The sequence below is a fragment of the Haliaeetus albicilla genome, chromosome 3 (genome assembly GCF_947461875.1).
Source record: "Haliaeetus albicilla chromosome 3, bHalAlb1.1, whole genome shotgun sequence".
Lineage (NCBI taxonomy): Eukaryota > Metazoa > Chordata > Aves > Accipitriformes > Accipitridae > Haliaeetus > Haliaeetus albicilla.
Window position 1 is genome coordinate 76385691 of NC_091485.1, and position 25615 is coordinate 76411305.

The window sequence follows — 25615 nt, forward strand, 5'->3', positions numbered from 1 at the left end:
GACCGTGAGCCGAGGTCCCTTGTGTGAGACAGGTCAGTCAGAGCACCAAGATCTTCCTGGCGCGCAGTGGGAGCAGCACGCTGGAGTTCGCCAGTGACCTTTGGCTTGCGAGAAGTTGGTTGCAGCGGAGCCGCACCGCCGAAGGGGCGATGCAAAGAGGGAAGTGGGAGAAGAGGAGGAGGTACGTGAGCCGTGTTTCCAGGCAGCCCAGGCTGGCCCGCTTCCCTGCTTGCTTTGAGCCTGGCAAGGAAGAGCCGTGGATGGCGGGTGCACGTGGCAGCAACATCCCGGAGGCGCGTCCTCAATCCATGCCGTGGCTTCGAGGGTGTGGGTGGCTGGTGTCAGGGGTGGTGGCGAGGGCCCTTAGCAGGGGTAGCAGCCTCTTGCGCCACCGAAGCAGCCCAGGCCTCCGAAGCCGAAGCCGCCGGAGGAGACGGGCACTCCCTGGGAGCTGAGGACGTTGCCCACGGCAGCCGATGAGGAGGATCCGACGGCGGTGTTCTGGGGGAAGGAGCTGAGGATGGGTCCTGGCAGGGTGACCACCACGGTAGAAGGCTGGATGACGACGCGGGAGTCCTCGCACTGCCTGACACAGGGCTCGTTGCAGCTGTTAGCCAGCGGGGTGGGTCCGCAGGGGCGGCAGAGGTCGTAGCAGGCCATGTCTGTGGTGCGGAGGGGCCCTGGAAGAGAGGGTGTTGAGGAAGCGGAGGGGCGTGGGGATGCGAGGGGCGGTGTTGCAGGAGGGCGAGGGAGTGGGGAGGCCCGGTGTGGGTCCGGGGGGAGCGTGGCGGTCAGGGCTGCTGAGGCTGGGGGCAGAGCGTGGTGGAAGAGACGGGGCAGGAGAAGGAGGGGAAGGGGGTTGAGGCTCACCTTGTTGACGGTGGAGGAGAAGGCGTTGAGAGAAGTGCGTGAGGGAGAGAGGTGCTGGGCTGCTTTTATGCTGGTCGCTGAGCGCCCGAGGGGGTGGGGCAGCCTTTGCGCATGCCAGCATTTTGCAGCAAGCATGCTGCCTTTGCATGCCACAGCTTCACGAGTAATGAGGTAAGGAGTGTTTTCCTTCCCGCAACGCTCCCTTTTCATGTCCTCCTCTTGAGGATGTGTCCGTCTGACCCTGGCGGCAGCAGCGGCGGCGGCAGCTTTTAAGTGAAAGTAGGTATTTGGGAGGATTTGCGTGGAAGGTGTGTGTCAGGGCATTGGGCAGACGCGGCCAAAGGGTAGGAGAGGTGGGGTGTCATCGGTGAGGTCATCCCGTGGCAGTCGTGTGGTGTGGTTTTTGGGTGCGTTGTGAAGAGTGGGCCCCGTTTCCTCAGAGCCCTGGCAGGCTGGTCTGGTCTTTGGAGGTGTGCCAGGCGTGAGACGCTGCCCCTTCCATCGCGTTCGGTCCCTCTCTGCCTTGCTCCCAGCTCGCTAAGGCTGTCTTTAGGCCTGGCCTTTCCCCTTGGGTGTGCTCTGTGGGAGTCTCGGTGCCCCTCTTGCTGGTGGGGTTGTAGCTGGGAGAAGGGAGGCTGCCTGTGTGGGCTCGTGGCCCCTTGGTGCCGTCCCTGGGGCTGGGGCTGGCAGTGCAAGGGGTCAGAGGAGGGCTGTTTGCAGGAGCAGGCCGTTGTCCCGGCAGCCCTGGTTCAGAGCCCGCAAGCCCTGTGCCGTGGGGAGCCCTGCCAGGCTCCCCAAAGGCTTGTGTTGGCCCCTCCGTAGCGCTGCCCTTCGTTGGGGCCGGCAAGTTTGCAGCCTGGGCTCTGGCGTGACACAGTGCTTGGGCTGTGGCGTGATGTGCCCAAAGAAGTGCAGCGAAGCTGGTGAAGGATGTAGAGAAGAAGACTTCCGAGGAGCGGCTGAGGGAGCTGGGGGTGTTTAGTGTGGAGAAAAGGAGGCCTCGGGGAGACCTTACCGCTCTCTGCAACTACCTGAAAGGAGGTTGTAGCGAGGTGGGTGTCAGTCTCCTTTCCCTAGTAACAAGCGATAGGATGAGAGGAAGGGGCCTCAGGTTGTGCCAGGGATGGTTTAGATTGGATATTAGAACATCTTCTTCCCCAAAAGAGTTATCGAGCACTGGAACCGTCTGCCCAGGGAAGTGGTGGAGTCACCATCCCGGGAGGTATTGAAAAGCCACGTAGACGTGGCTCTTGGGGATCTGGTTTAGTGGTGGACTTGGCAAATGCTGGGTCAGTGGTTGACTCGATACCGTTAAGGGTCTTTTCCAAACTGAGTGAGCGTGTGATTGTCTGTGGGGCCCCCCGGAAGGGCAGGTGAGTTTCTGGAGAGCCCGTGAGCGTGGCGAGAGGCCGAGGGGGAGTGGGAGCGGCAGGCAGGGGAGGTGGTGAGCCAGGGCCTTTGGGGGGTCTGTAGTTGGGGTGAGCGCCGAGGGGTGAGGCCATTTCTCGGCAGGGCGTGTGAGGGGCAGAAAGAGAGTTTGGAGATCGCCAGGGTGAGTTGGAGGCGAGCATGCAGCAGGCGGCTGCAGAGCCGAGGCCCTGGTGGCGGTGGATGCGTGCCGAAGGGTTGATGACTGGCAAGGCCTGCCCCAGTTGAGCGGAGGGGAGTGTTTTGCAGGCTGTTTGTCCGTCGAGCAGTGCTTGTTGCTGAGGAAGGGGAAGGGAGGTAGGAAGGAGTGCTGTGTACGTAAGCCCACGGGGCGTGACGGGTTGCACCCAGGAATGCCGAGGGAGCTGGCCGATGTCCTTGGGAGGCCCCTCTCCATTACCTTGGACAGGTCGTAGCAGCTGGGCACGGTTCCTGATGTCTGGAAGGGAGCTCATAGCCCTCCTACCTTGAAGAAGATGAGGATGGAAGATCTGTGCGAGCAGAGGCTGGTGAGCCTGACGTTGTTCCCAGGGGAGGTGATGGAGAAGATCCTCCTGGAAAGCACTGTCAAGCCCAGGAAGGACAAGAAGGTGATGGGGAGCGGTCGGCGTGGATTTACGAAGGGGAAATGGTGCTTGACTGACCTGCGTGTCTCCTACGTTGAAATAACGAGCTCTGTGGATGAGGAGAGAGCTGCGGCTGGTGTTTATTTCAGCTTTCTTGTAAAGCCTTTGACACTTTCTCTCCTTGCATGGTCATCGGATGTGGGGTCAACAGGGTTCAACACCCTCAGCAATGTCCTGGGCAGTGGGACGGAGTGACCCATCGGTGACATGGCAGATGATGCAAAATCTGGAAGAGAGGCCGAGGCAGTGGAAGGCTGTGTCGCTTTACCAAGAGAGCTGGAGAGGCTGGAGATTGGGGCAGAGAGGAATCTCGTGAAGTTGAACAGGAGGAGATGCAAAGTCCTGCATCTGGGGAGGAACAGCGCTGGGTCCCAGGACATGCCGGGGGCTGCCAGCTTTGCTGAGCATGACCTTGTCGTGCTGGCGGAGAACATGCTGACTACGAGGCAGCTTTGCACGCTTGTGTCAAAAGCGGCCAAGAGTCTCCAGGGCGGCGTTGGGCAGAGCGTTGCCAACAGGTCGTGGGAGGTGATCGTGCTCTCTCTTCGGTGCTGGTGAGGCCCCATGTGGAGTCCTGTGTCCAGCTGATGAGGGCTCTCCGGTGGAGGAAGGACATGGCCTTCGTGGGGCGAGTCGAGTGGCGACAGAGCCACCAAGACGCTGAAGGGACTGGAGCATCTTTGGTCTGAGGAGAAGTGAAGAGAGGTGGGAGGCTTTTCAGCCAGGAGGGAAGACCACGCAGGGGACATGTCATCAATGTGTCTAAATCCTGGATGGGGGAGGCAGTGAGGACAGGGGAGTCAGACTCTTCTCATCGGTGCCCACGGCCAGGGCGAATGGAGAAAGCTTGACAACGCGTGCCATTTCCTTGGAAGAGAAGGCAGCCCTTTTTCAGCGTGAGGGTGGTGAAACAGCGGAACCGGTTGCGCAGAGAGGTGTTGGAGTCTCCTGACTGGACGTGGTCGTGGACAGCCTGCTGGAGCTGACCCTGCTTGAGCAAGTTGGTTTGAACTAGATGATGTGCAAAGGTTCCTTGCGCAGTAAACGGTTCTGTTTGGTGTGCTTCTGCTTGGTGTGTTGCCCAGAGGGTCGTGCTGGGGAAGAGGGTTGGTCTAGCGCGTGCCGCCATAGGGAGCTTGCGCCAGAGGCATGGGTGGAAGTGCGTTAGCGTGTCCAAGCCTTTGTCTGGGGAAGTGAAGGGCTTGTGTCAGGGGCTGGGAGCCCCGCTGTGGCAGTCTGTGTGGATGTTGCTGGGGACACGGTTCCTAAGAGAGCTCTTGTAGGCCCTTTGCAGCCAGCCCAGTGGCCTCTGGAGGTCTGGCTTTGTGCTGGGTGAGGTTGGAAGAGCCATGGGAGAAGAAAGGAAGAGGAGGCGTCTCAGGCTGGGATGCAGGAGAACTTTATTGAGAGACCAAAAAAAAGAGCGAAAAGTCAGGAGCGGCAGATGGAAGGGAGCCGGTCTCAGGGCCGAGTAGGGCGACCGTGAGCCGAGGTCCCTTGTGTGAGACAGGTCAGTCAGAGCACCAAGATCTTCCTGGCGCGCAGTGGGAGCAGCACGCTGGAGTTCGCCAGTGACCTTTGGCTTGCGAGAAGTTGGTTGCAGCGGAGCCGCACCGCCGAAGGGGCGATGCAAAGAGGGAAGTGGGAGAAGAGGAGGAGGTACGTGAGCCGTGTTTCCAGGCAGCCCAGGCTGGCCCGCTTCCCTGCTTGCTTTGAGCCTGGCAAGGAAGAGCCGTGGATGGCGGGTGCACGTGGCAGCAACATCCCGGAGGCGCGTCCTCAATCCATGCCGTGGCTTCGAGGGTGTGGGTGGCTGGTGTCAGGGGTGGTGGCGAGGGCCCTTAGCAGGGGTAGCAGCCTCTTGCGCCACCGAAGCAGCCCAGGCCTCCGAAGCCGAAGCCGCCGGAGGAGACGGGCACTCCCTGGGAGCTGAGGACGTTGCCCACGGCAGCCGATGAGGAGGATCCGACGGCGGTGTTCTGGGGGAAGGAGCTGAGGATGGGTCCTGGCAGGGTGACCACCACGGTAGAAGGCTGGATGACGACGCGGGAGTCCTCGCACTGCCTGACACAGGGCTCGTTGCAGCTGTTAGCCAGCGGGGTGGGTCCGCAGGGGCGGCAGAGGTCGTAGCAGGCCATGTCTGTGGTGCGGAGGGGCCCTGGAAGAGAGGGTGTTGAGGAAGCGGAGGGGCGTGGGGATGCGAGGGGCGGTGTTGCAGGAGGGCGAGGGAGTGGGGAGGCCCGGTGTGGGTCCGGGGGGAGCGTGGCGGTCAGGGCTGCTGAGGCTGGGGGCAGAGCGTGGTGGAAGAGACGGGGCAGGAGAAGGAGGGGAAGGGGGTTGAGGCTCACCTTGTTGACGGTGGAGGAGAAGGCGTTGAGAGAAGTGCGTGAGGGAGAGAGGTGCTGGGCTGCTTTTATGCTGGTCGCTGAGCGCCCGAGGGGGTGGGGCAGCCTTTGCGCATGCCAGCATTTTGCAGCAAGCATGCTGCCTTTGCATGCCACAGCTTCACGAGTAATGAGGTAAGGAGTGTTTTCCTTCCCGCAACGCTCCCTTTTCATGTCCTCCTCTTGAGGATGTGTCCGTCTGACCCTGGCGGCAGCAGCGGCGGCGGCAGCTTTTAAGTGAAAGTAGGTATTTGGGAGGATTTGCGTGGAAGGTGTGTGTCAGGGCATTGGGCAGACGCGGCCAAAGGGTAGGAGAGGTGGGGTGTCATCAGTGAGGTCATCCCGTGGCAGTCGTGTGGTGTGGTTTTTGGGTGCGTTGTGAAGAGTGGGCCCCGTTTCCTCAGAGCCCTGGCAGGCTGGTCTGGTCTTTGGAGGTGTGCCAGGCGTGAGACGCTGCCCCTTCCATCGCGTTCGGTCCCTCTCTGCCTTGCTCCCAGCTCGCTAAGGCTGTCTTTAGGCCTGGCCTTTCCCCTTGGGTGTGCTCTGTGGGAGTCTCGGTGCCCCTCTTGCTGGTGGGGTTGTAGCTGGGAGAAGGGAGGCTGCCTGTGTGGGCTCGTGGCCCCTTGGTGCCGTCCCTGGGGCTGGGGCTGGCAGTGCAAGGGGTCAGAGGAGGGCTGTTTGCAGGAGCAGGCCGTTGTCCCGGCAGCCCTGGTTCAGAGCCCGCAAGCCCTGTGCCGTGGGGAGCCCTGCCAGGCTCCCCAAAGGCTTGTGTTGGCCCCTCCGTAGCGCTGCCCTTCGTTGGGGCCGGCAAGTTTGCAGCCTGGGCTCTGGCGTGACACAGTGCTTGGGCTGTGGCGTGATGTGCCCAAAGAAGTGCAGCGAAGCTGGTGAAGGATGTAGAGAAGAAGACTTCCGAGGAGCGGCTGAGGGAGCTGGGGGTGTTTAGTGTGGAGAAAAGGAGGCCTCGGGGAGACCTTATCGCTCTCTGCAACTACCTGAAAGGAGGTTGTAGCGAGGTGGGTGTCAGTCTCCTTTCCCTAGTAACAAGCGATAGGATGAGAGGAAGGGGCCTCAGGTTGTGCCAGGGATGGTTTAGATTGGATATTAGAACATCTTCTTCCCCAAAAGAGTTATCGAGCACTGGAACCGTCTGCCCAGGGAAGTGGTGGAGTCACCATCCCGGGAGGTATTGAAAAGCCACGTAGACGTGGCTCTTGGGGATCTGGTTTAGTGGTGGACTTGGCAAATGCTGGGTCAGTGGTTGACTCGATACCGTTAAGGGTCTTTTCCAAACTGAGTGAGCGTGTGATTGTCTGTGGGGCCCCCCGGAAGGGCAGGTGAGTTTCTGGAGAGCCCGTGAGCGTGGCGAGAGGCCGAGGGGGAGTGGGAGCGGCAGGCAGGGGAGGTGGTGAGCCAGGGCCTTTGGGGGGTCTGTAGTTGGGGTGAGCGCCGAGGGGTGAGGCCATTTCTCGGCAGGGCGTGTGAGGGGCAGAAAGAGAGTTTGGAGATCGCCAGGGTGAGTTGGAGGCGAGCATGCAGCAGGCGGCTGCAGAGCCGAGGCCCTGGTGGCGGTGGATGCGTGCCGAAGGGTTGATGACTGGCAAGGCCTGCCCCAGTTGAGCGGAGGGGAGTGTTTTGCAGGCTGTTTGTCCGTCGAGCAGTGCTTGTTGCTGAGGAAGGGGAAGGGAGGTAGGAAGGAGTGCTGTGTACGTAAGCCCACGGGGCGTGACGGGTTGCACCCAGGAATGCCGAGGGAGCTGGCCGATGTCCTTGGGAGGCCCCTCTCCATTACCTTGGACAGGTCGTAGCAGCTGGGCACGGTTCCTGATGTCTGGAAGGGAGCTCATAGCCCTCCTACCTTGAAGAAGATGAGGATGGAAGATCTGTGCGAGCAGAGGCTGGTGAGCCTGACGTTGTTCCCAGGGGAGGTGATGGAGAAGATCCTCCTGGAAAGCACTGTCAAGCCCAGGAAGGACAAGAAGGTGATGGGGAGCGGTCGGCGTGGATTTACGAAGGGGAAATGGTGCTTGACTGACCTGCGTGTCTCCTACGGTGAAATAACGAGCTCTGTGGATGAGGAGAGAGCTGCGGCTGGTGTTTATTTCAGCTTTCTTGTAAAGCCTTTGACACTTTCTCTCCTTGCATGGTCATCGGATGTGGGGTCAACAGGGTTCAACACCCTCAGCAATGTCCTGGGCAGTGGGACGGAGTGACCCATCGGTGACATGGCAGATGATGCAAAATCTGGAAGAGAGGCCGAGGCAGTGGAAGGCTGTGTCGCTTTACCAAGAGAGCTGGAGAGGCTGGAGATTGGGGCAGAGAGGAATCTCGTGAAGTTGAACAGGAGGAGATGCAAAGTCCTGCATCTGGGGAGGAACAGCGCTGGGTCCCAGGACATGCCGGGGGCTGCCAGCTTTGCTGAGCATGACCTTGTCGTGCTGGCGGAGAACATGCTGACTACGAGGCAGCTTTGCACGCTTGTGTCAAAAGCGGCCAAGAGTCTCCAGGGCGGCGTTGGGCAGAGCGTTGCCAACAGGTCGTGGGAGGTGATCGTGCTCTCTCTTCGGTGCTGGTGAGGCCCCATGTGGAGTCCTGTGTCCAGCTGATGAGGGCTCTCCGGTGGAGGAAGGACATGGCCTTCGTGGGGCGAGTCGAGTGGCGACAGAGCCACCAAGACGCTGAAGGGACTGGAGCATCTTTGGTCTGAGGAGAAGTGAAGAGAGGTGGGAGGCTTTTCAGCCAGGAGGGAAGACCACGCAGGGGACATGTCATCAATGTGTCTAAATCCTGGATGGGGGAGGCAGTGAGGACAGGGGACTCAGACTCTTCTCATCGGTGCCCACGGCCAGGGCGAATGGAGAAAGCTTGACAACGCGTGCCATTTCCTTGGAAGAGAAGGCAGCCCTTTTTCAGCGTGAGGGTGGTGAAACAGCGGAACCGGTTGCGCAGAGAGGTGTTGGAGTCTCCATCCTTGGAGATACTGAAAACCTGACTGGACGTGGTCGTGGACAGCCTGCTGGAGCTGACCCTGCTTGAGCAAGTTGGTTTGAACTAGATGATGTGCAAAGGTTCCTTGCGCAGTAAACGGTTCTGTTTGGTGTGCTTCTGCTTGGTGTGTTGCCCAGAGGGTCGTGCTGGGGAAGAGGGTTGGTCTAGCGCGTGCCGCCATAGGGAGCTTGCGCCAGAGGCATGAGTGGAAGTGCGTTAGCGTGTCCAAGCCTTTGTCTGGGGAAGTGAAGGGCTTGTGTCAGGGGCTGGGAGCCCCGCTGTGGCAGTCTGTGTGGATGTTGCTGGGGACACGGTTCCTAAGAGAGCTCTTGTAGGCCCTTTGCAGCCAGCCCAGTGGCCTCTGGAGGTCTGGCTTTGTGCTGGGTGAGGTTGGAAGAGCCATGGGAGAAGAAAGGAAGAGGAGGCGTCTCAGGCTGGGATGCAGGAGAACTTTATTGAGAGACCAAAAAAAAGAGCGAAAAGGCAGGAGCGGCAAATGGAAGGGAGCCGGTCTCAGGGCCGAGTAGGGCGACCGTGAGCCGAGGTCCCTTGTGTGAGACAGGTCAGTCAGAGCACCAAGATCTTCCTGGCGCGCAGTGGGAACAGCACGCTGGAGTTCGCCAGTGACCTTTGGCTTGCGAGAAGTTGGTTGCAGCGGAGCCGCACCGCCGAAGGGGCGATGCAAAGAGGGAAGTGGGAGAAGAGGAGGAGGTGCGTGAGCCGTGTTTCCAGGCAGCCCAGGCTGGCCCGCTTCCCTGCTTGCTTTGAGCCTGGCAAGGAAGAGCCGTGGATGGCGGGTGCATGTGGCAGCAACATCCCGGAGGCGCGTCCTCAATCCATGCCGTGGCTTCGAGGGTGTGGGTGGCTGGTGTCAGGGGTGGTGGCGAGGGCCCTTAGCAGGGGTAGCAGCCTCTTGCGCCGCCGAAGCAGCCCAGGCCTCCGAAGCCGAAGCCGCCGGAGGAGACGGGCACTCCCTGGGAGCTGAGGACGTTGCCCACGGCAGCCGATGAGGAGGATCCGACGGCGGTGTTCTGGGGGAAGGAGCTGAGGATGGGTCCTGGCAGGGTGACCACCACGGTAGAAGGCTGGATGACGACGCGGGAGTCCTCGCACTGCCTGACACAGGGCTCGTTGCAGCTGTTAGCCAGCGGGGTGGGTCCGCAGGGGCGGCAGAGGTCGTAGCAGGCCATGTCTGTGGTGCGGAGGGGCCCTGGAAGAGAGGGTGTTGAGGAAGCGGAGGGGCGTGGGGATGCGAGGGGCGGTGTTGCAGGAGGGCGAGGGAGTGGGGAGGCCCGGTGTGGGTCCGGGGGGAGCGTGGCGGTCAGGGCTGCTGAGGCTGGGGGCAGAGCGTGGTGGAAGAGACGGGGCAGGAGAAGGAGGGGAAGGGGGTTGAGGCTCACCTTGTTGACGGTGGAGGAGAAGGCGTTGAGAGAAGTGCGTGAGGGAGAGAGGTGCTGGGCTGCTTTTATGCTGGTCGCTGAGCGCCCGAGGGGGTGGGGCAGCCTTTGCGCATGCCAGCATTTTGCAGCAAGCATGCTGCCTTTGCATGCCACAGCTTCACGAGTAATGAGGTAAGGAGTGTTTTCCTTCCCGCAACGCTCCCTTTTCATGTCCTCCTCTTGAGGATGTGTCCGTCTGACCCTGGCGGCAGCAGCGGCGGCGGCAGCTTTTAAGTGAAAGTAGGTATTTGGGAGGATTTGCGTGGAAGGTGTGTGTCAGGGCATTGGGCAGACGCGGCCAAAGGGTAGGAGAGGTGGGGTGTCATCGGTGAGGTCATGCCGTGGCAGTCGTGTGGTGTGGTTTTTGGGTGCGTTGTGAAGAGTGGGCCCCGTTTCCTCAGAGCCCTGGCAGGCTGGTCTGGTCTTTGGAGGTGTGCCAGGCGTGAGACGCTGCCCCTTCCATCGCGTTCGGTCCCTCTCTGCCTTGCTCCCAGCTCGCTAAGGCTGTCTTTAGGCCTGGCCTTTCCCCTTGGGTGTGCTCTGTGGGAGTCTCGGTGCCCCTCTTGCTGGTGGGGTTGTAGCTGGGAGAAGGGAGGCTGCCTGTGTGGGCTCGTGGCCCCTTGGTGCCGTCCCTGGGGCTGGGGCTGGCAGTGCAAGGGGTCAGAGGAGGGCTGTTTGCAGGAGCAGGCCGTTGTCCCGGCAGCCCTGGTTCAGAGCCCGCAAGCCCTGTGCCGTGGGGAGCCCTGCCAGGCTCCCCAAAGGCTTGTGTTGGCCCCTCCATAGCGCTGCCCTTCGTTGGGGCCGGCAAGTTTGCAGCCTGGGCTCTGGCGTGACACAGTGCTTGGGCTGTGGCGTGATGTGCCCAAAGAAGTGCAGCGAAGCTGGTGAAGGATGTAGAGAAGAAGACTTCCGAGGAGCGGCTGAGGGAGCTGGGGGTGTTTAGTGTGGAGAAGAGGAGGCCTCGGGGAGACCTTACCGCTCTCTGCAACTACCTGAAAGGAGGTTGTAGCGAGGTGGGTGTCAGTCTCCTTTCCCTAGTAACAAGCGATAGGATGAGAGGAAGGGGCCTCAGGTTGTGCCAGGGATGGTTTAGATTGGATATTAGAACATCTTCTTCCCCAAAAGAGTTATCGAGCACTGGAACCGTCTGCCCAGGGAAGTGGTGGAGTCACCATCCCGGGAGGTATTGAAAAGCCACGTAGACGTGGCTCTTGGGGATCTGGTTTAGTGGTGGACTTGGCAAATGCTGGGTCAGTGGTTGACTCGATACCGTTAAGGGTCTTTTCCAAACTGAGTGAGCGTGTGATTGTCTGTGGGGCCCCCCGGAAGGGCAGGTGAGTTTCTGGAGAGCCCGTGAGCGTGGCGAGAGGCCGAGGGGGAGTGGGAGCGGCAGGCAGGGGAGGTGGTGAGCCAGGGCCTTTGGGGGGTCTGTAGTTGGGGTGAGCGCCGAGGGGTGAGGCCATTTCTCGGCAGGGCGTGTGAGGGGCAGAAAGAGAGTTTGGAGATCGCCAGGGTGAGTTGGAGGCGAGCATGCAGCAGGCGGCTGCAGAGCCGAGGCCCTGGTGGCGGTGGATGCGTGCCGAAGGGTTGATGACTGGCAAGGCCTGCCCCAGTTGAGCGGAGGGGAGTGTTTTGCAGGCTGTTTGTCCGTCGAGCAGTGCTTGTTGCTGAGGAAGGGGAAGGGAGGTAGGAAGGAGTGCTGTGTACGTAAGCCCACGGGGCGTGACGGGTTGCACCCAGGAATGCCGAGGGAGCTGGCCGATGTCCTTGGGAGGCCCCTCTCCATTACCTTGGACAGGTCGTAGCAGCTGGGCACGGTTCCTGATGTCTGGAAGGGAGCTCATAGCCCTCCTACCTTGAAGAAGATGAGGATGGAAGATCTGTGCGAGCAGAGGCTGGTGAGCGTGACGTTGTTCCCAGGGGAGGTGATGGAGAAGATCCTCCTGGAAAGCACTGTCAAGCCCAGGAAGGACAAGAAGGTGATGGGGAGCGGTCGGCGTGGATTTACGAAGGGGAAATGGTGCTTGACTGACCTGCGTGTCTCCTACGTTGAAATAACGAGCTCTGTGGATGAGGAGAGAGCTGCGGCTGGTGTTTATTTCAGCTTTCTTGTAAAGCCTTTGACACTTTCTCTCCTTGCATGGTCATCGGATGTGGGGTCAACAGGGTTCAACACCCTCAGCAATGTCCTGGGCAGTGGGACGGAGTGACCCATCGGTGACATGGCAGATGATGCAAAATCTGGAAGAGAGGCCGAGGCAGTGGAAGGCTGTGTCGCTTTACCAAGAGAGCTGGAGAGGCTGGAGATTGGGGCAGAGAGGAATCTCGTGAAGTTGAACAGGAGGAGATGCAAAGTCCTGCATCTGGGGAGGAACAGCGCTGGGTCCCAGGACATGCCGGGGGCTGCCAGCTTTGCTGAGCATGACCTTGTCGTGCTGGCGGAGAACATGCTGACTACGAGGCAGCTTTGCACGCTTGTGTCAAAAGCGGCCAAGAGTCTCCAGGGCGGCGTTGGGCAGAGCGTTGCCAACAGGTCGTGGGAGGTGATCGTGCTCTCTCTTCGGTGCTGGTGAGGCCCCATGTGGAGTCCTGTGTCCAGCTGATGAGGGCTCTCCGGTGGAGGAAGGACATGGCCTTCGTGGGGCGAGTCGAGTGGCGACAGAGCCACCAAGACGCTGAAGGGACTGGAGCATCTTTGGTCTGAGGAGAAGTGAAGAGAGGTGGGAGGCTTTTCAGCCAGGAGGGAAGACCACGCAGGGGACATATCATCAATGTGTCTAAATCCTGGATGGGGGAGGCAGTGAGGACAGGGGAGTCAGACTCTTCTCATCGGTGCCCACGGCCAGGGCGAATGGAGAAAGCTTGACAACGCGTGCCATTTCCTTGGAAGAGAAGGCAGCCCTTTTTCAGCGTGAGGGTGGTGAAACAGCGGAACCGGTTGCGCAGAGAGGTGTTGGAGTCTCCATCCTTGGAGATACTGAAAACCTGACTGGACGTGGTCGTGGACAGCCTGCTGGAGCTGACCCTGCTTGAGCAAGTTGGTTTGAACTAGATGATGTGCAAAGGTTCCTTGCGCAGTAAACGGTTCTGTTTGGTGTGCTTCTGCTTGGTGTGTTGCCCAGAGGGTCGTGCTGGGGAAGAGGGTTGGTCTAGCGCGTGCCGCCATAGGGAGCTTGCGCCAGAGGCATGGGTGGAAGTGCGTTAGCGTGTCCAAGCCTTTGTCTGGGGAAGTGAAGGGCTTGTGTCAGGGGCTGGGAGCCCCGCTGTGGCAGTCTGTGTGGATGTTGCTGGGGACACGGTTCCTAAGAGAGCTCTTGTAGGCCCTTTGCAGCCAGCCCAGTGGCCTCTGGAGGTCTGGCTTTGTGCTGGGTGAGGTTGGAAGAGCCATGGGAGAAGAAAGGAAGAGGAGGCGTCTCAGGCTAGGATGCAGGAGAACTTTATTGAGAGACCAAAAAAAAGAGCGAAAAGTCAGGAGCGGCAAATGGAAGGGAGCCGGTCTCAGGGCCGAGTAGGGCGACCGTGAGCCGAGGTCCCTTGTGTGAGACAGGTCAGTCAGAGCACCAAGATCTTCCTGGCGCGCAGTGGGAGCAGCACGCTGGAGTTCGCCAGTGACCTTTGGCTTGCGAGAAGTTGGTTGCAGCGGAGCCGCACCGCCGAAGGGGCGATGCAAAGAGGGAAGTGGGAGAAGAGGAGGAGGTACGTGAGCCGTGTTTCCAGGCAGCCCAGGCTGGCCCGCTTCCCTGCTTGCTTTGAGCCTGGCAAGGAAGAGCCGTGGATGGCGGGTGCACGTGGCAGCAACATCCCGGAGGCGCGTCCTCAATCCATGCCGTGGCTTCGAGGGTGTGGGTGGCTGGTGTCAGGGGTGGTGGCGAGGGCCCTTAGCAGGGGTAGCAGCCTCTTGCGCCACCGAAGCAGCCCAGGCCTCCGAAGCCGAAGCCGCCGGAGGAGACGGGCACTCCCTGGGAGCTGAGGACGTTGCCCACGGCAGCCGATGAGGAGGATCCGACGGCGGTGTTCTGGGGGAAGGAGCTGAGGATGGGTCCTGGCAGGGTGACCACCACGGTAGAAGGCTGGATGACGACGCGGGAGTCCTCGCACTGCCTGACACAGGGCTCGTTGCAGCTGTTAGCCAGCGGGGTGGGTCCGCAGGGGCGGCAGAGGTCGTAGCAGGCCATGTCTGTGGTGCGGAGGGGCCCTGGAAGAGAGGGTGTTGAGGAAGCGGAGGGGCGTGGGGATGCGAGGGGCGGTGTTGCAGGAGGGCGAGGGAGTGGGGAGGCCCGGTGTGGGTCCGGGGGGAGCGTGGCGGTCAGGGCTGCTGAGGCTGGGGGCAGAGCGTGGTGGAAGAGACGGGGCAGGAGAAGGAGGGGAAGGGGGTTGAGGCTCACCTTGTTGACGGTGGAGGAGAAGGCGTTGAGAGAAGTGCGTGAGGGAGAGAGGTGCTGGGCTGCTTTTATGCTGGTCGCTGAGCGCCCGAGGGGGTGGGGCAGCCTTTGCGCATGCCAGCATTTTGCAGCAAGCATGCTGCCTTTGCATGCCACAGCTTCACGAGTAATGAGGTAAGGAGTGTTTTCCTTCCCGCAACGCTCCCTTTTCATGTCCTCCTCTTGAGGATGTGTCCGTCTGACCCTGGCGGCAGCAGCGGCGGCGGCAGCTTTTAAGTGAAAGTAGGTATTTGGGAGGATTTGCGTGGAAGGTGTGTGTCAGGGCATTGGGCAGACGCGGCCAAAGGGTAGGAGAGGTGGGGTGTCATCGGTGAGGTCATCCCGTGGCAGTCGTGTGGTGTGGTTTTTGGGTGCGTTGTGAAGAGTGGGCCCCGTTTCCTCAGAGCCCTGGCAGGCTGGTCTGGTCTTTGGAGGTGTGCCAGGCGTGAGACGCTGCCCCTTCCATCGCGTTCGGTCCCTCTCTGCCTTGCTCCCAGCTCGCTAAGGCTGTCTTTAGGCCTGGCCTTTCCCCTTGGGTGTGCTCTGTGGGAGTCTCGGTGCCCCTCTTGCTGGTGGGGTTGTAGCTGGGAGAAGGGAGGCTGCCTGTGTGGGCTCGTGGCCCCTTGGTGCCGTCCCTGGGGCTGGGGCTGGCAGTGCAAGGGGTCAGAGGAGGGCTGTTTGCAGGAGCAGGCCGTTGTCCCGGCAGCCCTGGTTCAGAGCCCGCAAGCCCTGTGCCGTGGGGAGCCCTGCCAGGCTCCCCAAAGGCTTGTGTTGGCCCCTCCATAGCGCTGCCCTTCGTTGGGGCCGGCAAGTTTGCAGCCTGGGCTCTGGCGTGACACAGTGCTTGGGCTGTGGCGTGATGTGCCCAAAGAAGTGCAGCGAAGCTGGTGAAGGATGTAGAGGAGAAGACTTCCGAGGAGCGGCTGAGGGAGCTGGGGGTGTTTAGTGTGGAGAAAAGGAGGCCTCGGGGAGACCTTATCGCTCTCTGCAACTACCTGAAAGGAGGTTGTAGCGAGGTGGGTGTCAGTCTCCTTTCCCTAGTAACAAGCGATAGGATGAGAGGAAGGGGCCTCAGGTTGTGCCAGGGATGGTTTAGATTGGATATTAGAACATCTTCTTCCCCAAAAGAGTTATCGAGCACTGGAACCGTCTGCCCAGGGAAGTGGTGGAGTCACCATCCCGGGAGGTATTGAAAAGCCACGTAGACGTGGCTCTTGGGGATCTGGTTTAGTGGTGGACTTGGCAAATGCTGGGTCAGTGGTTGACTCGATACCGTTAAGGGTCTTTTCCAAACTGAGTGAGCGTGTGATTGTCTGTGGGGCCCCCCGGAAGGGCAGGTGAGTTTCTGGAGAGCCCGTGAGCGTGGCGAGAGGCCGAGGGGGAGTGGGAGCGGCAGGCAGGGGAGGTGGTGAGCCAGGGCCTTTGGGGGGTCTGTAGTTGGGGTGAGCGCCGAGGGGTGAGGCCATTTCTCGGCAGGGCGTGTGAGGGGCAGAAAGAGAGTTTGGAGATCGCCAGGGTGAGTTGGAGGCGAGCATGCAGCAGGCGGCTGCAGAGCCGAGGCCCTGGTGGCGGTGGATGCGTGCCGAAGGGTTGATGACTGGCAAGGCCTGCCCCAGTTGAGCGGAGGGGAGTGTTTTGCAGGCTGTTTGTCCGTCGAGCAGTGCTTGTTGCTGAGGAAGGGGAAGGGAGGTAGGAAGGAGTGCTGTGTACGTAAGCCCACGGGGCGTGACGGGTTGCACCCAGGAATGCCGAGGGAGCTGGCCGATGTCCTTGGGAGGCCCCTCTCCATTACCTTGGACAGGTCGTAGCAGCTGGGCACGGTTCCTGATGTCTGGAAGGGAGCTCATAGCCCTCCTACCTTGAAGAAGATGAGGATGGAAGATCTGTGCGAGCAGAGGCTGGTGAGCGTGACGTTGTTCCCAGGGGAGGTGATGGAGAAGATCCTCCTGGAAAGCACTGTCAAGCCCAGGAAGGACAAGAAGGTGATGGGGAGCGGTCGGCGTGGATTTACGAAGGGGAAATGGTGCTTGACTGACCTGCGTGTCTCCTACGTTGAAATAACGAGCTCTGTGGATGAGGAGAGAGCTGCGGCTGGTGTTTATTTCAGCTTTCTTGTAAAGCCTTTGACACTTTCTCTCCTTGCATGGTCATCGGATGTGGGGTCAACAGGGTTCAACACCCTCAGCAATGTCCTGGGCAGTGGGACGGAGTGACCCATCGGTGACATGGCAGATGATGCAAAATCTGGAAGAGAGGCCGAGGCAGTGGAAGGCTGTGTCGCTTTACCAAGAGAGCTGGAGAGGCTGGAGATTGGGGCAGAGAGGAATCTCGTGAAGTTGAACAGGAGGAGATGCAAAGTCCTGCATCTGGGGAGGAACAGCGCTGGGTCCCAGGACATGCCGGGGGCTGCCAGCTTTGCTGAGCATGACCTTGTCGTGCTGGCGGAGAACATGCTGACTACGAGGCAGCTTTGCACGCTTGTGTCAAAAGCGGCCAAGAGTCTCCAGGGCGGCGTTGGGCAGAGCGTTGCCAACAGGTCGTGGGAGGTGATCGTGCTCTCTCTTCGGTGCTGGTGAGGCCCCATGTGGAGTCCTGTGTCCAGCTGATGAGGGCTCTCCGGTGGAGGAAGGACATGGCCTTCGTGGGGCGAGTCGAGTGGCGACAGAGCCACCAAGACGCTGAAGGGACTGGAGCATCTTTGGTCTGAGGAGAAGTGAAGAGAGGTGGGAGGCTTTTCAGCCAGGAGGGAAGACCACGCAGGGGACATATCATCAATGTGTCTAAATCCTGGATGGGGGAGGCAGTGAGGACAGGGGAGTCAGACTCTTCTCATCGGTGCCCACGGCCAGGGCGAATGGAGAAAGCTTGACAACGCGTGCCATTTCCTTGGAAGAGAAGGCAGCCCTTTTTCAGCGTGAGGGTGGTGAAACAGCAGAACCGGTTGCGCAGAGAGGTGTTGGAGTCTCCATCCTTGGAGATACTGAAAACCTGACTGGACGTGGTCGTGGACAGCCTGCTGGAGCTGACCCTGCTTGAGCAAGTTGGTTTGAACTAGATGATGTGCAAAGGTTCCTTGCGCAGTAAACGGTTCTGTTTGGTGTGCTTCTGCTTGGTGTGTTGCCCAGAGGGTCGTGCTGGGGAAGAGGGTTGGTCTAGCGCGTGCCGCCATAGGGAGCTTGCGCCAGAGGCATGGGTGGAAGTGCGTTAGCGTGTCCAAGCCTTTGTCTGGGGAAGTGAAGGGCTTGTGTCAGGGGCTGGGAGCCCCGCTGTGGCAGTCTGTGTGGATGTTGCTGGGGACACGGTTCCTAAGAGAGCTCTTGTAGGCCCTTTGCAGCCAGCCCAGTGGCCTCTGGAGGTCTGGCTTTGTGCTGGGTGAGGTTGGAAGAGCCATGGGAGAAGAAAGGAAGAGGAGGCGTCTCAGGCTGGGATGCAGGAGAACTTTATTGAGAGACCAAAAAAAAGAGCGAAAAGGCAGGAGCGGCAAATGGAAGGGAGCCGGTCTCAGGGCCGAGTAGGGCGACCGTGAGCCGAGGTCCCTTGTGTGAGACAGGTCAGTCAGAGCACCAAGATCTTCCTGGCGCGCAGTGGGAGCAGCACGCTGGAGTTCGCCAGTGACCTTTGGCTTGCGAGAAGTTGGTTGCAGCGGAGCCGCACCGCCGAAGGGGCGATGCAAAGAGGGAAGTGGGAGAAGAGGAGGAGGTACGTGAGCCGTGTTTCCAGGCAGCCCAGGCTGGCCCGCTTCCCTGCTTGCTTTGAGCCTGGCAAGGAAGAGCCGTGGATGGCGGGTGCACGTGGCAGCAACATCCCGGAGGCGCGTCCTCAATCCATGCCGTGGCTTCAAGGGTGTGGGTGGCTGGTGTCAGGGGTGGTGGCGAGGGCCCTTAGCAGGGGTAGCAGCCTCTTGCGCCGCCGAAGCAGCCCAGGCCTCCGAAGCCGAAGCCGCCGGAGGAGACGGGCACTCCCTGGGAGCTGAGGACGTTGCCCACGGCAGCCGATGAGGAGGATCCGACGGCGGTGTTCTGGGGGAAGGAGCTGAGGATGGGTCCTGGCAGGGTGACCACCACGGTAGAAGGCTGGATGACGACGCGGGAGTCCTCGCACTGCCTGACACAGGGCTCGTTGCAGCTGTTAGCCAGCGGGGTGGGTCCGCAGGGGCGGCAGAGGTCGTAGCAGGCCATGTCTGTGGTGCGGAGGGGCCCTGGAAGAGAGGGTGTTGAGGAAACGGAGGGGCGTGGGGACGCGAGGGGCGGTGTTGCAGGAGGGCGAGGGAGTGGGGAGGCCCGGTGTGGGTCCGGGGGGAGCGTGGCGGTCAGGGCTGCTGAGGCTGGGGGCAGAGCGTGGTGGAAGAGACGGGGCAGGAGACGGAGGGGAAGGGGGTTGAGGCTCACCTTGTTGACAGTGGAGGAGAAGGCGTTGAGAGAAGTGCGTGAGGGAGAGAGGTGCTGGGCTGCTTTTATGCTGGTCGCTGAGCGCCCGAGGGGGTGGGGCAGCCTTTGCGCATGCCAGCATTTTGCAGCAAGCATGCTGCCTTTGCATGCCACAGCTTCACGAGTAATGAGGTAAGGAGTGTTTTCCTTCCCGCAACGCTCCCTTTTCATGTCCTCCTCTTGAGGATGTGTCCGTCTGACCCTGGCGGCAGCAGCGGCGGCGGCAGCTTTTAAGTGAAAGTAGGTATTTGGGAGGATTTGCGTGGAAGGTGTGTGTCAGGGCATTGGGCAGACGCGGCCAAAGGGTAGGAGAGGTGGGGTGTCATCGGTGAGGTCATGCCGTGGCAGTCGTGTGGTGTGGTTTTTGGGTGCGTTGTGAAGAGTGGGCCTCGTTTCCTCAGAGCCCTGGCAGGCTGGTCTGGTCTTTGGAGGTGTGCCAGGCGTGAGACGCTGCCCCTTCCATCGCGTTCGGTCCCTCTCTGCCTTGCTCCCAGCTCGCTAAGGCTGTCTTTAGGCCTGGCCTTTCCCCTTGGGTGTGCTCTGTGGGAGTCTCGGTGCCCCTCTTGCTGGTGGGGTTGTAGCTGGGAGAAGGGAGGCTGCCTGTGTGGGCTCGTGGCCCCTTGGTGCCGTCCCTGGGGCTGGGGCTGGCAGTGCAAGGGGTCAGAGGAGGGCTGTTTGCAGGAGCAGGCCGTTGTCCCGGCAGCCCTGGTTCAGAGCCCGCAAGCCCTGTGCCGTGGGGAGCCCTGCCAGGCTCCCCAAAGGCTTGTGTTAGCCCCTCCATAGATCCCCAATTAGCCGGGGCCATCAAGTTTGCAGCCTGGGCTCTGGCGTGACACAGATGTGGGGCATGTTGCAAGGGCAGGTGAGTTTCAGAGCAGCCCGTGAGCGTGGCGAGAGGCTGAGGGGCAGTGGGAGCGGCAGGCAGGGGCGGAGGTGAGCCAGGGCCTTTGGGGTCTGTAGTTGGGGTGAGTGCCGAGGGGTGAGGCCATTTCTCTGCAGGGCGTGTGATGGGCAGAAGGAGGATTTAGACATTGCTATGGGTAGTTAGAGGTGAGCACGCTGCATATGGCTGCAGAGCCAAGGGCTTGGTGGTGGTAGACGTATGGCGAAGGGTTGATGACTGGCAATGCCTGCCCCAGTTGAGCCAAGGTGAGTGTTTTGCGGGCAGTTTGTCAGGTGAGCAGTGCTTGTTGCTGAAGAAGAGGAAGGGTGGTAGGAATGATTGCTGTGTGACTGGATGGACGCGTGTCCATGGGGCCTGAGGGGTTGTAGCCACAAATGCGGGAGGAGCTGTCCGATAGCCTTGTGAGGTCCCTCTCAATAATCCTGGAAAGGTCATAGCCCCTGGGAGCGATTGTGATGTGTGGAAGAGAGCTCATCGCCTTCATATCGTGAAAAAGATGAGGATGGAAGATCCGGGTATGGAGTGGCTGGGGAGCCTGGTGTTGTTCCTGTGGAAGGTGATGTAGGAAGTCTTCCCGGAAAGCACTGCCAATCCCAGGAAGAACAAGAAGTTGATGGGGAGTGGTCGGCGTGAATTTTCAAAGGGGAGATTGTGCTTGACCGACATGCATGTTGTTTACACTGAAGTGACCAACTTTGTGGTTCAGGAGAGAGGTGTGGCTGGTGTTTCTCTCAACTTTCTTTTAAAGGCTTTGACACTTTCTCTCATTGCATGGTCATAAGATGTGGGGTCAACAGGGTTCAACATCCTCAGCAATGTCCTGGGCAGTGGGACGTGGAGCCCCCATTAGCGAGCTGGCAGATGATGCCAAATGTGGCGGAGCGGCTGAGGCACAGGATGGTTGTGGCACCATACACAGGAGTGGCTGGCGATCAGGTCAGAGAGGAATCTCCTGAAGTTGAACAGGAGGAGATAGAAAGTCCTGCATCTGGGGAGGAATCGCACCGGGCCCCAGGACGTGCTGGGGGCCGCCAGCTTTACTGAGCCCGATCTTGTGGTGCTGGTGGAGAACGAGCTGCCTGCGAGGCAGCAATGCGCGCTTGCCGCAGAAGAAGCCAAGATTCTTCAGGGTGGTCTTGGGAGAGCGTTTTCAGCAGGTCATGGGAGGTGATCTTGCTTTCTCTTCGCTGCTGGTGAGGCCCCGTGTGGAGTCCTGTGTCCAGCTGAGGGCTCTCCGGTGGAGGAAGGACATGGCCTTGGTGGGGCGAGTCGAGTGGCGACAGAGCCACCAAGACGCTGAAGGGACTGGAGCATCTTTGGTCTGAGGAGGAGAGGAGAGAGCTGGGAGGCTTTTCAGCCAGGAGGGAAGCCCACGCAGGGGACATGTCATCACTGTGTCTAAATCGCGTGTGGCGGGGCAACGTGGACAGGGGAGTCGGACTCTTCTCATCGGTGCCCACGGCCGGGTCAAGGGTGAATGGAGAAAGCTGACAAGACGTGCCATTTCCTTGGCAGAGAAGGCAGCCCCTTTTCAGTGTGAGGGTGGTGAAGCAGTGGAACTGGTTGCGCAGAGAGGTGTTGGAGTCTCCGTCCTTGGAGATGCTGAAAACCTGACTGGACGTGGTTGTGGAGAGCCTGCTGGCGCTGAGCCTCCTTGAGCAGTTTGTGTTGAACTAGATGATGTGCAGAGGTTCCTTGCTAAATGATTCTGTTGGCTGTGCTTCTGCTTGGTGTGTTGCTCAGAGAGTCGTGGTGGGGAAGAGGGTTGGTGTAGTGTGTGCCGCCACAGGGAGCTTGTGTCAGAGGCATGGGTAGAAGTGCATTAGCGTGTCCCAGCCTTTGTTTGGGTAACTGAAAGGGTTGTGTCATGGGCTGGAAGGCCCGCCGTGGCGGTGTGTGGTGATGTTGCTGCTGGGGACATACTTCCTAAGAGAGGTCTTGTAGGCCCTTTGCAGCCAGCCCGATGGCCTCTGGAGGCCTGGCTTTGTGCTGGGTGAGGTTGGAAGAGCCATGGGAGAAGAAAGGAAGAGGAGGCGTCTCAGGCTGGGATGCAGGAGAACTTTATTGAGAGATAAAAAGAGTGAAAAGGCAGGAGCGGCAGGTGGAAGGGAGCCGGTGTGAAGGTGACCATGAGCTGAGGTCCCTTGTGTGTAGTAGATTTTAGCAGAGCACTGAGGTCTTCCTACCCTGTGGTGGGACCAACCGACTGGAGGTCCCTGATGGTCTTTGGCTTGTGAGAAGGTGCTTGCTTTGTGCCTTGAGAGGAGGAGCCGTTGTTACTGAGCCCACGTGCGAGCAACATCCTGGAGGTGCATCCTCAATCCATGCCGTGGCTTCCAAGGTGTGCGCGGTTGGTGTCAGGGGCCCTTAGCAGGGGTAGCAGCCTCTTCTGCCGCCGAAGCAGCCCAGGCCGCCGAAGCCGAAGCCGCCGGAGGAGACGGGCACTCCCTGGGAGCTGAGGACGTTGCCCACGGCAGCCGATGAGGAGGATCCGACGGCGGTGCTCTGGGGGAAGGAGCTGAGGATGGGTCCTGGCAGGGTGACCAGCACGGCGGGAGGCTGGATGACGACGCGGGAGTCCTGGCACTGCTGGACACAGGGCTCGTTGCAGCTGTTAGCCAGCGGGGTGGGTCCGCAGGGGCGGCAGAGGTCGTAGCAGGCCATGTCTGTGGTGTGGAGGGGCCCTGGAAGAGAGGGTGTTGAGGAAGCGGAGGGGCGTGGGGACGCGAGGGGCGGTGTTGCAGGAGGGCGAGGGGGTGGGGAGGCCCGGTGTGGGTCCGGGGGGAGTGTGGCGGTCAGGGCTGCTGAGGCTGGGGGCAGAGCGTGGTGGAAGAGATGGTGCAGGTGGGGCAGGAGAAGGAGGGGAAGGGGGTTGAGGCTCACCTTGTTGACGGTGGAGGAGAAGGCGTTGGGAGAAGTGTGTGAGGGAGAGAGGTGCTGGGCTGGCTTTTATGCTGGTCGCTGAGCGCCCGAGGGGTGAGTCAGCCTTTCTGCATGATGTCATTTTGCAGCAAGCAGCTCTTGCATGGCCCATCCATGCAAGTAATGAGGCCGGGAATGCTAAGGAGGGGCCAACACAAGCCTTTGGGGAGCCTGGCAGGGCTCCCCACGGCACAGGGCTTGCGGGCTGTGAACCACGGCTGCCGGGACAACGGCCTGCTCCTGCAAACAGCCCTCCTCTGACCCCTTGCACTGCCAGCCCCAGCCCCAGGGACGGCACCAAGGGGCCACGAGCCCACACAGGCAGCCTCCCTTCTCCCAGCTACAACCCCACCAGCAAGAGGGGCACCAAGACTCCCACAGAGCACACCCAAGCGGAAAGGCCAGGCCTAAAGACAGCCTTAGCGAGCTGGGAGCAAGGCAGAGAGGGACCGAACGCGATGGAAGGGGCAGCGTCTCACGCCTGGCACACCTCCAAAGACCAGACCAGCCTGCCAGGGCTCTGAGGAAACGGGGCCCACTCTTCACAACCCACCCAAAAACCACACCACACGACTGCCACGGGATGACCTCACTGATGACACCCCAACTCTCCTACGTTTTCCCAATGTCTGCAGAATGCGATGGCACATGCCATCAACCCCAAGCCTTTGAATTCTAATAGCCACACTTAAAAGCTGCCGCCAGGGTCAGACGGACACATCCTCAAGAGGAGGACGTGAAATTGGAGAATTGCAGCAAGGGAGACACACCCCACCCCATTATTCGTGAGGCTGTGGAATGAAAGAGCTAGTTGCTGCAAAATGCTGTCATGCACAAATACTGTCTCGCCCCCTCAGGCGCTCAGCGACCAGCATAAAAGCCAGCCCAGCACCTCTCTCCCTCACACACTTCTCCCAACGCCTTCTCCTCCACCGTCAACAAGGTGAGCCTCAACCCCCTTCCCCTCCTTCTCCTGCCCCACCTGCACCATCTCTTCCACCACGCTCTGCCCCCAGACTCAGCAGCCCTGACCGCCACGCTCCCCCCGGACCCACACCGGGCCTCCCCACCCCCTCGCCCTCCTGCAACACCGCCCCTCGCATCCCCACGCCCCTCCGCTTCCTCAACACCCTCTCTTCCAGGGCCCCTCCACACCACAGACATGGCCTGCTACGACCTCTGCCGCCCCTGCGGACCCACCCCGCTGGCTAACAGCTGCAACGAGCCCTGTGTCCAGCAGTGCCAGGACTCCCGCGTCGTCATCCAGCCTTCTACCGTGGTGGTCACCCTGCCAGGACCCATCCTCAGCTCCTTCCCCCAGAGCACCGCCGTCGGATCCTCCTCATCGGCTGCCGTGGGCAACGTCCTCAGCTCCCAGGGAGTGCCCATCTCTGGTGGCTTCGGAGGCCTGGGCGGCTACGGCTTCGGAGGCCTGGGCTGCTTCGGCGGCAGAAGAGGCTGCAACCCCTGCTAAGGGCCCCTGACGCCAACCGCCCACACCCTGGAAGCCACGGCATGGATCGAGGATGCACCTCCATCCAGCATGTTGCTCGCACACGGGCTCAGTAACAACGGCTCCTTCTCTCAAGGCACAAAGCAAGCACCTTCTCACAAGCCAAAGACCACTGGGGACCTCCAGTGTGCTGCTCACCTCGTGGGGCGGGAAGATCTAGGAGCTCTGCCGAGATCTGTCTCACACAAGGGACCTCAGCTCACGGTCGCCCTCCTTGCACCTCAGAGTGGCTCCTTTCCATTTGCCGCTCCTGCCTTTTCGCTCTTTTTTTTGGTCTCTCAATAAAGTTCTCCTGCATCCCAGCCTGAGACGCCTCCTCTTCCTTTCTTCTCCCATGGCTCTTCCAACCTCACCCAGCACAAAGCCAGGCCTCCAGAGGCCATCGGGCTGGCTGCAAAGGGCCTACAAGACCTCTCTTAGGAAGTATGTCCCCAGCAGCAACATCACCACACACCGCCACGGCGGGCCTTCCAGCCCATGACACAACCCTTTCAGTTACCCAAACAAAGGCTGGGACACGCTAATGCACTTCTACCCATGCCTCTGACACAAGCTCCCTGTGGCGGCACACACTACACCAACCCTCTTCCCCACCACGACTCTCTGAGCAACACACCAAGCAGAAGCACAGCCAACAGAATCATTTAGCAAGGAACCTCTGCACATCATCTAGTTCAACACAAACTGCTCAAGGAGGCTCAGCGCCAGCAGGCTCTCCACAACCACGTCCAGTCAGGTTTTCAGCATCTCCAAGGACGGAGACTCCAACACCTCTCTGCGCAACCAGTTCCACTGCTTCACCACCCTCACACTGAAAAGGGGCTGCCTTCTCTGCCAAGGAAATGGCACGTCTTGTCAGCTTTCTCCATTCACCCTTGACCCGGCCGTGGGCACCGATGAGAAGAGTCTGACTCCCCTGTCCACGTTGCCCCGCCACACGCGATTTAGACACAGTGATGACATGTCCCCTGCGTGGGCTTCCCTCCTGGCTGAAAAGCCTCCCAGCTCTCTCCTCTCCTCCTCAGACCAAAGATGCTCCAGTCCCTTCAGCGTCTTGGTGGCCCTGCCTCCACTCGACTCGCCCCACCAAGGCCATGTCCTTCCTCCACCGGAGAGCCCTCAGCTGGACACAGGACTCCACACGGGGCCTCACCAGCAGCGAAGAGAAAGCAAGATCACCTCCCATGACCTGCTGAAAACGCTCTCCCAAGACCACCCTGAAGAATCTTGGCTTCTTCTGCGGCAAGCGCGCATTGCTGCCTCGCAGGCAGCTCGTTCTCCACCAGCACCACAAGATCGGGCTCAGTAAAGCTGGCGGCCCCCAGCACGTCCTGGGGCCCGGCGCGATTCCTCCCCAGATGCAGGACTTTCTGTCTCCTCCTGTTCAACTTCAGGAGATTCCTCTCTGACCTGATCACCAGCCTCTCCAGCTCTCTCGGTAAAGCAACACAGTCTTCCAGTGCCTCAGCCTCTCTTCCAGGTTTTGCATCATCTGCCAACTCGCTGATGGGGCACTCCGACACACTGCCCAGGACTTTGCTGATGGTGTTGAACAGTGTCGGTCCTACAGCCTCTGACCATGCAGTGGGAGAAAGCGTCAAAGGCTTTACAAGAGAGTTGAGAGAAACACCAGCCACACCTCTCTCTGCGACCACAAAGCTGATCTCTTCAACGCAGACAACAGGCAGGTCGG

General features: G+C 60.4%; 7 protein-coding genes across 7 annotated transcripts; 1 reads left to right on the top strand and 6 right to left on the bottom strand.

Moving 5' to 3' along the window:
* Window positions 1-363: 363 nt before the first annotated feature.
* LOC138684624 (feather keratin 1-like) lies at window positions 364-1018 on the bottom strand. The gene is made up of 2 exons (XM_069778598.1): window positions 871-1018; window positions 364-680 (listed from the first exon to the last, which is right to left on the bottom strand). The coding sequence occupies exons 1-2, from the start codon at window positions 1016-1018 to the stop codon at window positions 364-366; spliced, it is 465 nt and encodes a 154-aa protein (XP_069634699.1).
* A 3747-nt stretch (window positions 1019-4765) lies between these two features.
* LOC138684625 (feather keratin 1-like) lies at window positions 4766-5420 on the bottom strand. Its single transcript, XM_069778599.1, has 2 exons — window positions 5273-5420; window positions 4766-5082 (listed from the first exon to the last, which is right to left on the bottom strand). The coding sequence occupies exons 1-2, from the start codon at window positions 5418-5420 to the stop codon at window positions 4766-4768; spliced, it is 465 nt and encodes a 154-aa protein (XP_069634700.1).
* A 3769-nt stretch (window positions 5421-9189) lies between these two features.
* Window positions 9190-9844, bottom strand: LOC138684626 (feather keratin 1-like). Its single transcript, XM_069778600.1, has 2 exons — window positions 9697-9844; window positions 9190-9506 (listed from the first exon to the last, which is right to left on the bottom strand). Exons 1-2 carry the CDS (start codon window positions 9842-9844, stop codon window positions 9190-9192), a joined length of 465 nt encoding a protein of 154 aa, XP_069634701.1.
* A 3769-nt stretch (window positions 9845-13613) lies between these two features.
* Window positions 13614-14268, bottom strand: LOC138684627 (feather keratin 1-like). The gene is made up of 2 exons (XM_069778601.1): window positions 14121-14268; window positions 13614-13930 (listed from the first exon to the last, which is right to left on the bottom strand). Exons 1-2 carry the CDS (start codon window positions 14266-14268, stop codon window positions 13614-13616), a joined length of 465 nt encoding a protein of 154 aa, XP_069634702.1.
* Window positions 14269-17214: 2946 nt separating this feature from the next.
* LOC138684630 (feather keratin-like) lies at window positions 17215-23883 on the top strand. The gene is made up of 3 exons (XM_069778604.1): window positions 17215-17243; window positions 23267-23332; window positions 23535-23883. Exons 1-3 carry the CDS (start codon window positions 17215-17217, stop codon window positions 23881-23883), a joined length of 444 nt encoding a protein of 147 aa, XP_069634705.1.
* Window positions 18038-18692, bottom strand: LOC138684628 (feather keratin 1-like). The gene is made up of 2 exons (XM_069778602.1): window positions 18545-18692; window positions 18038-18354 (listed from the first exon to the last, which is right to left on the bottom strand). Exons 1-2 carry the CDS (start codon window positions 18690-18692, stop codon window positions 18038-18040), a joined length of 465 nt encoding a protein of 154 aa, XP_069634703.1.
* LOC138684629 (feather keratin 1-like) lies at window positions 21528-22440 on the bottom strand. Its single transcript, XM_069778603.1, has one exon. The coding sequence runs from the start codon at window positions 22149-22151 to the stop codon at window positions 21855-21857; it is 297 nt and encodes a 98-aa protein (XP_069634704.1). The 5' UTR covers window positions 22152-22440; the 3' UTR covers window positions 21528-21854.
* Window positions 23884-25615: the final 1732 nt, after the last annotated feature.

Excerpts from the sequence above, each read along its gene's own strand:
- LOC138684624 (XM_069778598.1), bottom strand. The coding sequence starts at position 1,018 with ATGCAAAGGCAGCATGCTTGCTGCAAAATGCTGGCATGCGCAAAGGCT. Across the intron at positions 681-870 it reads TCTCCTCCACCGTCAACAAG|GGCCCCTCCGCACCACAGAC; the intron begins GTGAGCCTCAAC and ends CCTCTCTTCCAG.
- LOC138684625 (XM_069778599.1), bottom strand. The coding sequence starts at position 5,420 with ATGCAAAGGCAGCATGCTTGCTGCAAAATGCTGGCATGCGCAAAGGCT. Across the intron at positions 5,083-5,272 it reads TCTCCTCCACCGTCAACAAG|GGCCCCTCCGCACCACAGAC; the intron begins GTGAGCCTCAAC and ends CCTCTCTTCCAG.
- LOC138684626 (XM_069778600.1), bottom strand. The coding sequence starts at position 9,844 with ATGCAAAGGCAGCATGCTTGCTGCAAAATGCTGGCATGCGCAAAGGCT. Across the intron at positions 9,507-9,696 it reads TCTCCTCCACCGTCAACAAG|GGCCCCTCCGCACCACAGAC; the intron begins GTGAGCCTCAAC and ends CCTCTCTTCCAG.
- LOC138684627 (XM_069778601.1), bottom strand. The coding sequence starts at position 14,268 with ATGCAAAGGCAGCATGCTTGCTGCAAAATGCTGGCATGCGCAAAGGCT. Across the intron at positions 13,931-14,120 it reads TCTCCTCCACCGTCAACAAG|GGCCCCTCCGCACCACAGAC; the intron begins GTGAGCCTCAAC and ends CCTCTCTTCCAG.
- LOC138684630 (XM_069778604.1), top strand. The coding sequence starts at position 17,215 with ATGTGCAAAGGTTCCTTGCGCAGTAAACG. Across the intron at positions 17,244-23,266 it reads GGTTCCTTGCGCAGTAAACG|GCGCTCAGCGACCAGCATAA; the intron begins GTTCTGTTTGGT and ends TCGCCCCCTCAG. Across the intron at positions 23,333-23,534 it reads ACACACTTCTCCCAACGCCT|AACACCCTCTCTTCCAGGGC; the intron begins TCTCCTCCACCG and ends CTCCGCTTCCTC.
- LOC138684628 (XM_069778602.1), bottom strand. The coding sequence starts at position 18,692 with ATGCAAAGGCAGCATGCTTGCTGCAAAATGCTGGCATGCGCAAAGGCT. Across the intron at positions 18,355-18,544 it reads TCTCCTCCACTGTCAACAAG|GGCCCCTCCGCACCACAGAC; the intron begins GTGAGCCTCAAC and ends CCTCTCTTCCAG.
- LOC138684629 (XM_069778603.1), bottom strand. The coding sequence starts at position 22,151 with ATGGCCTGCTACGACCTCTGCCGCCCCTGCGGACCCACCCCGCTGGCT.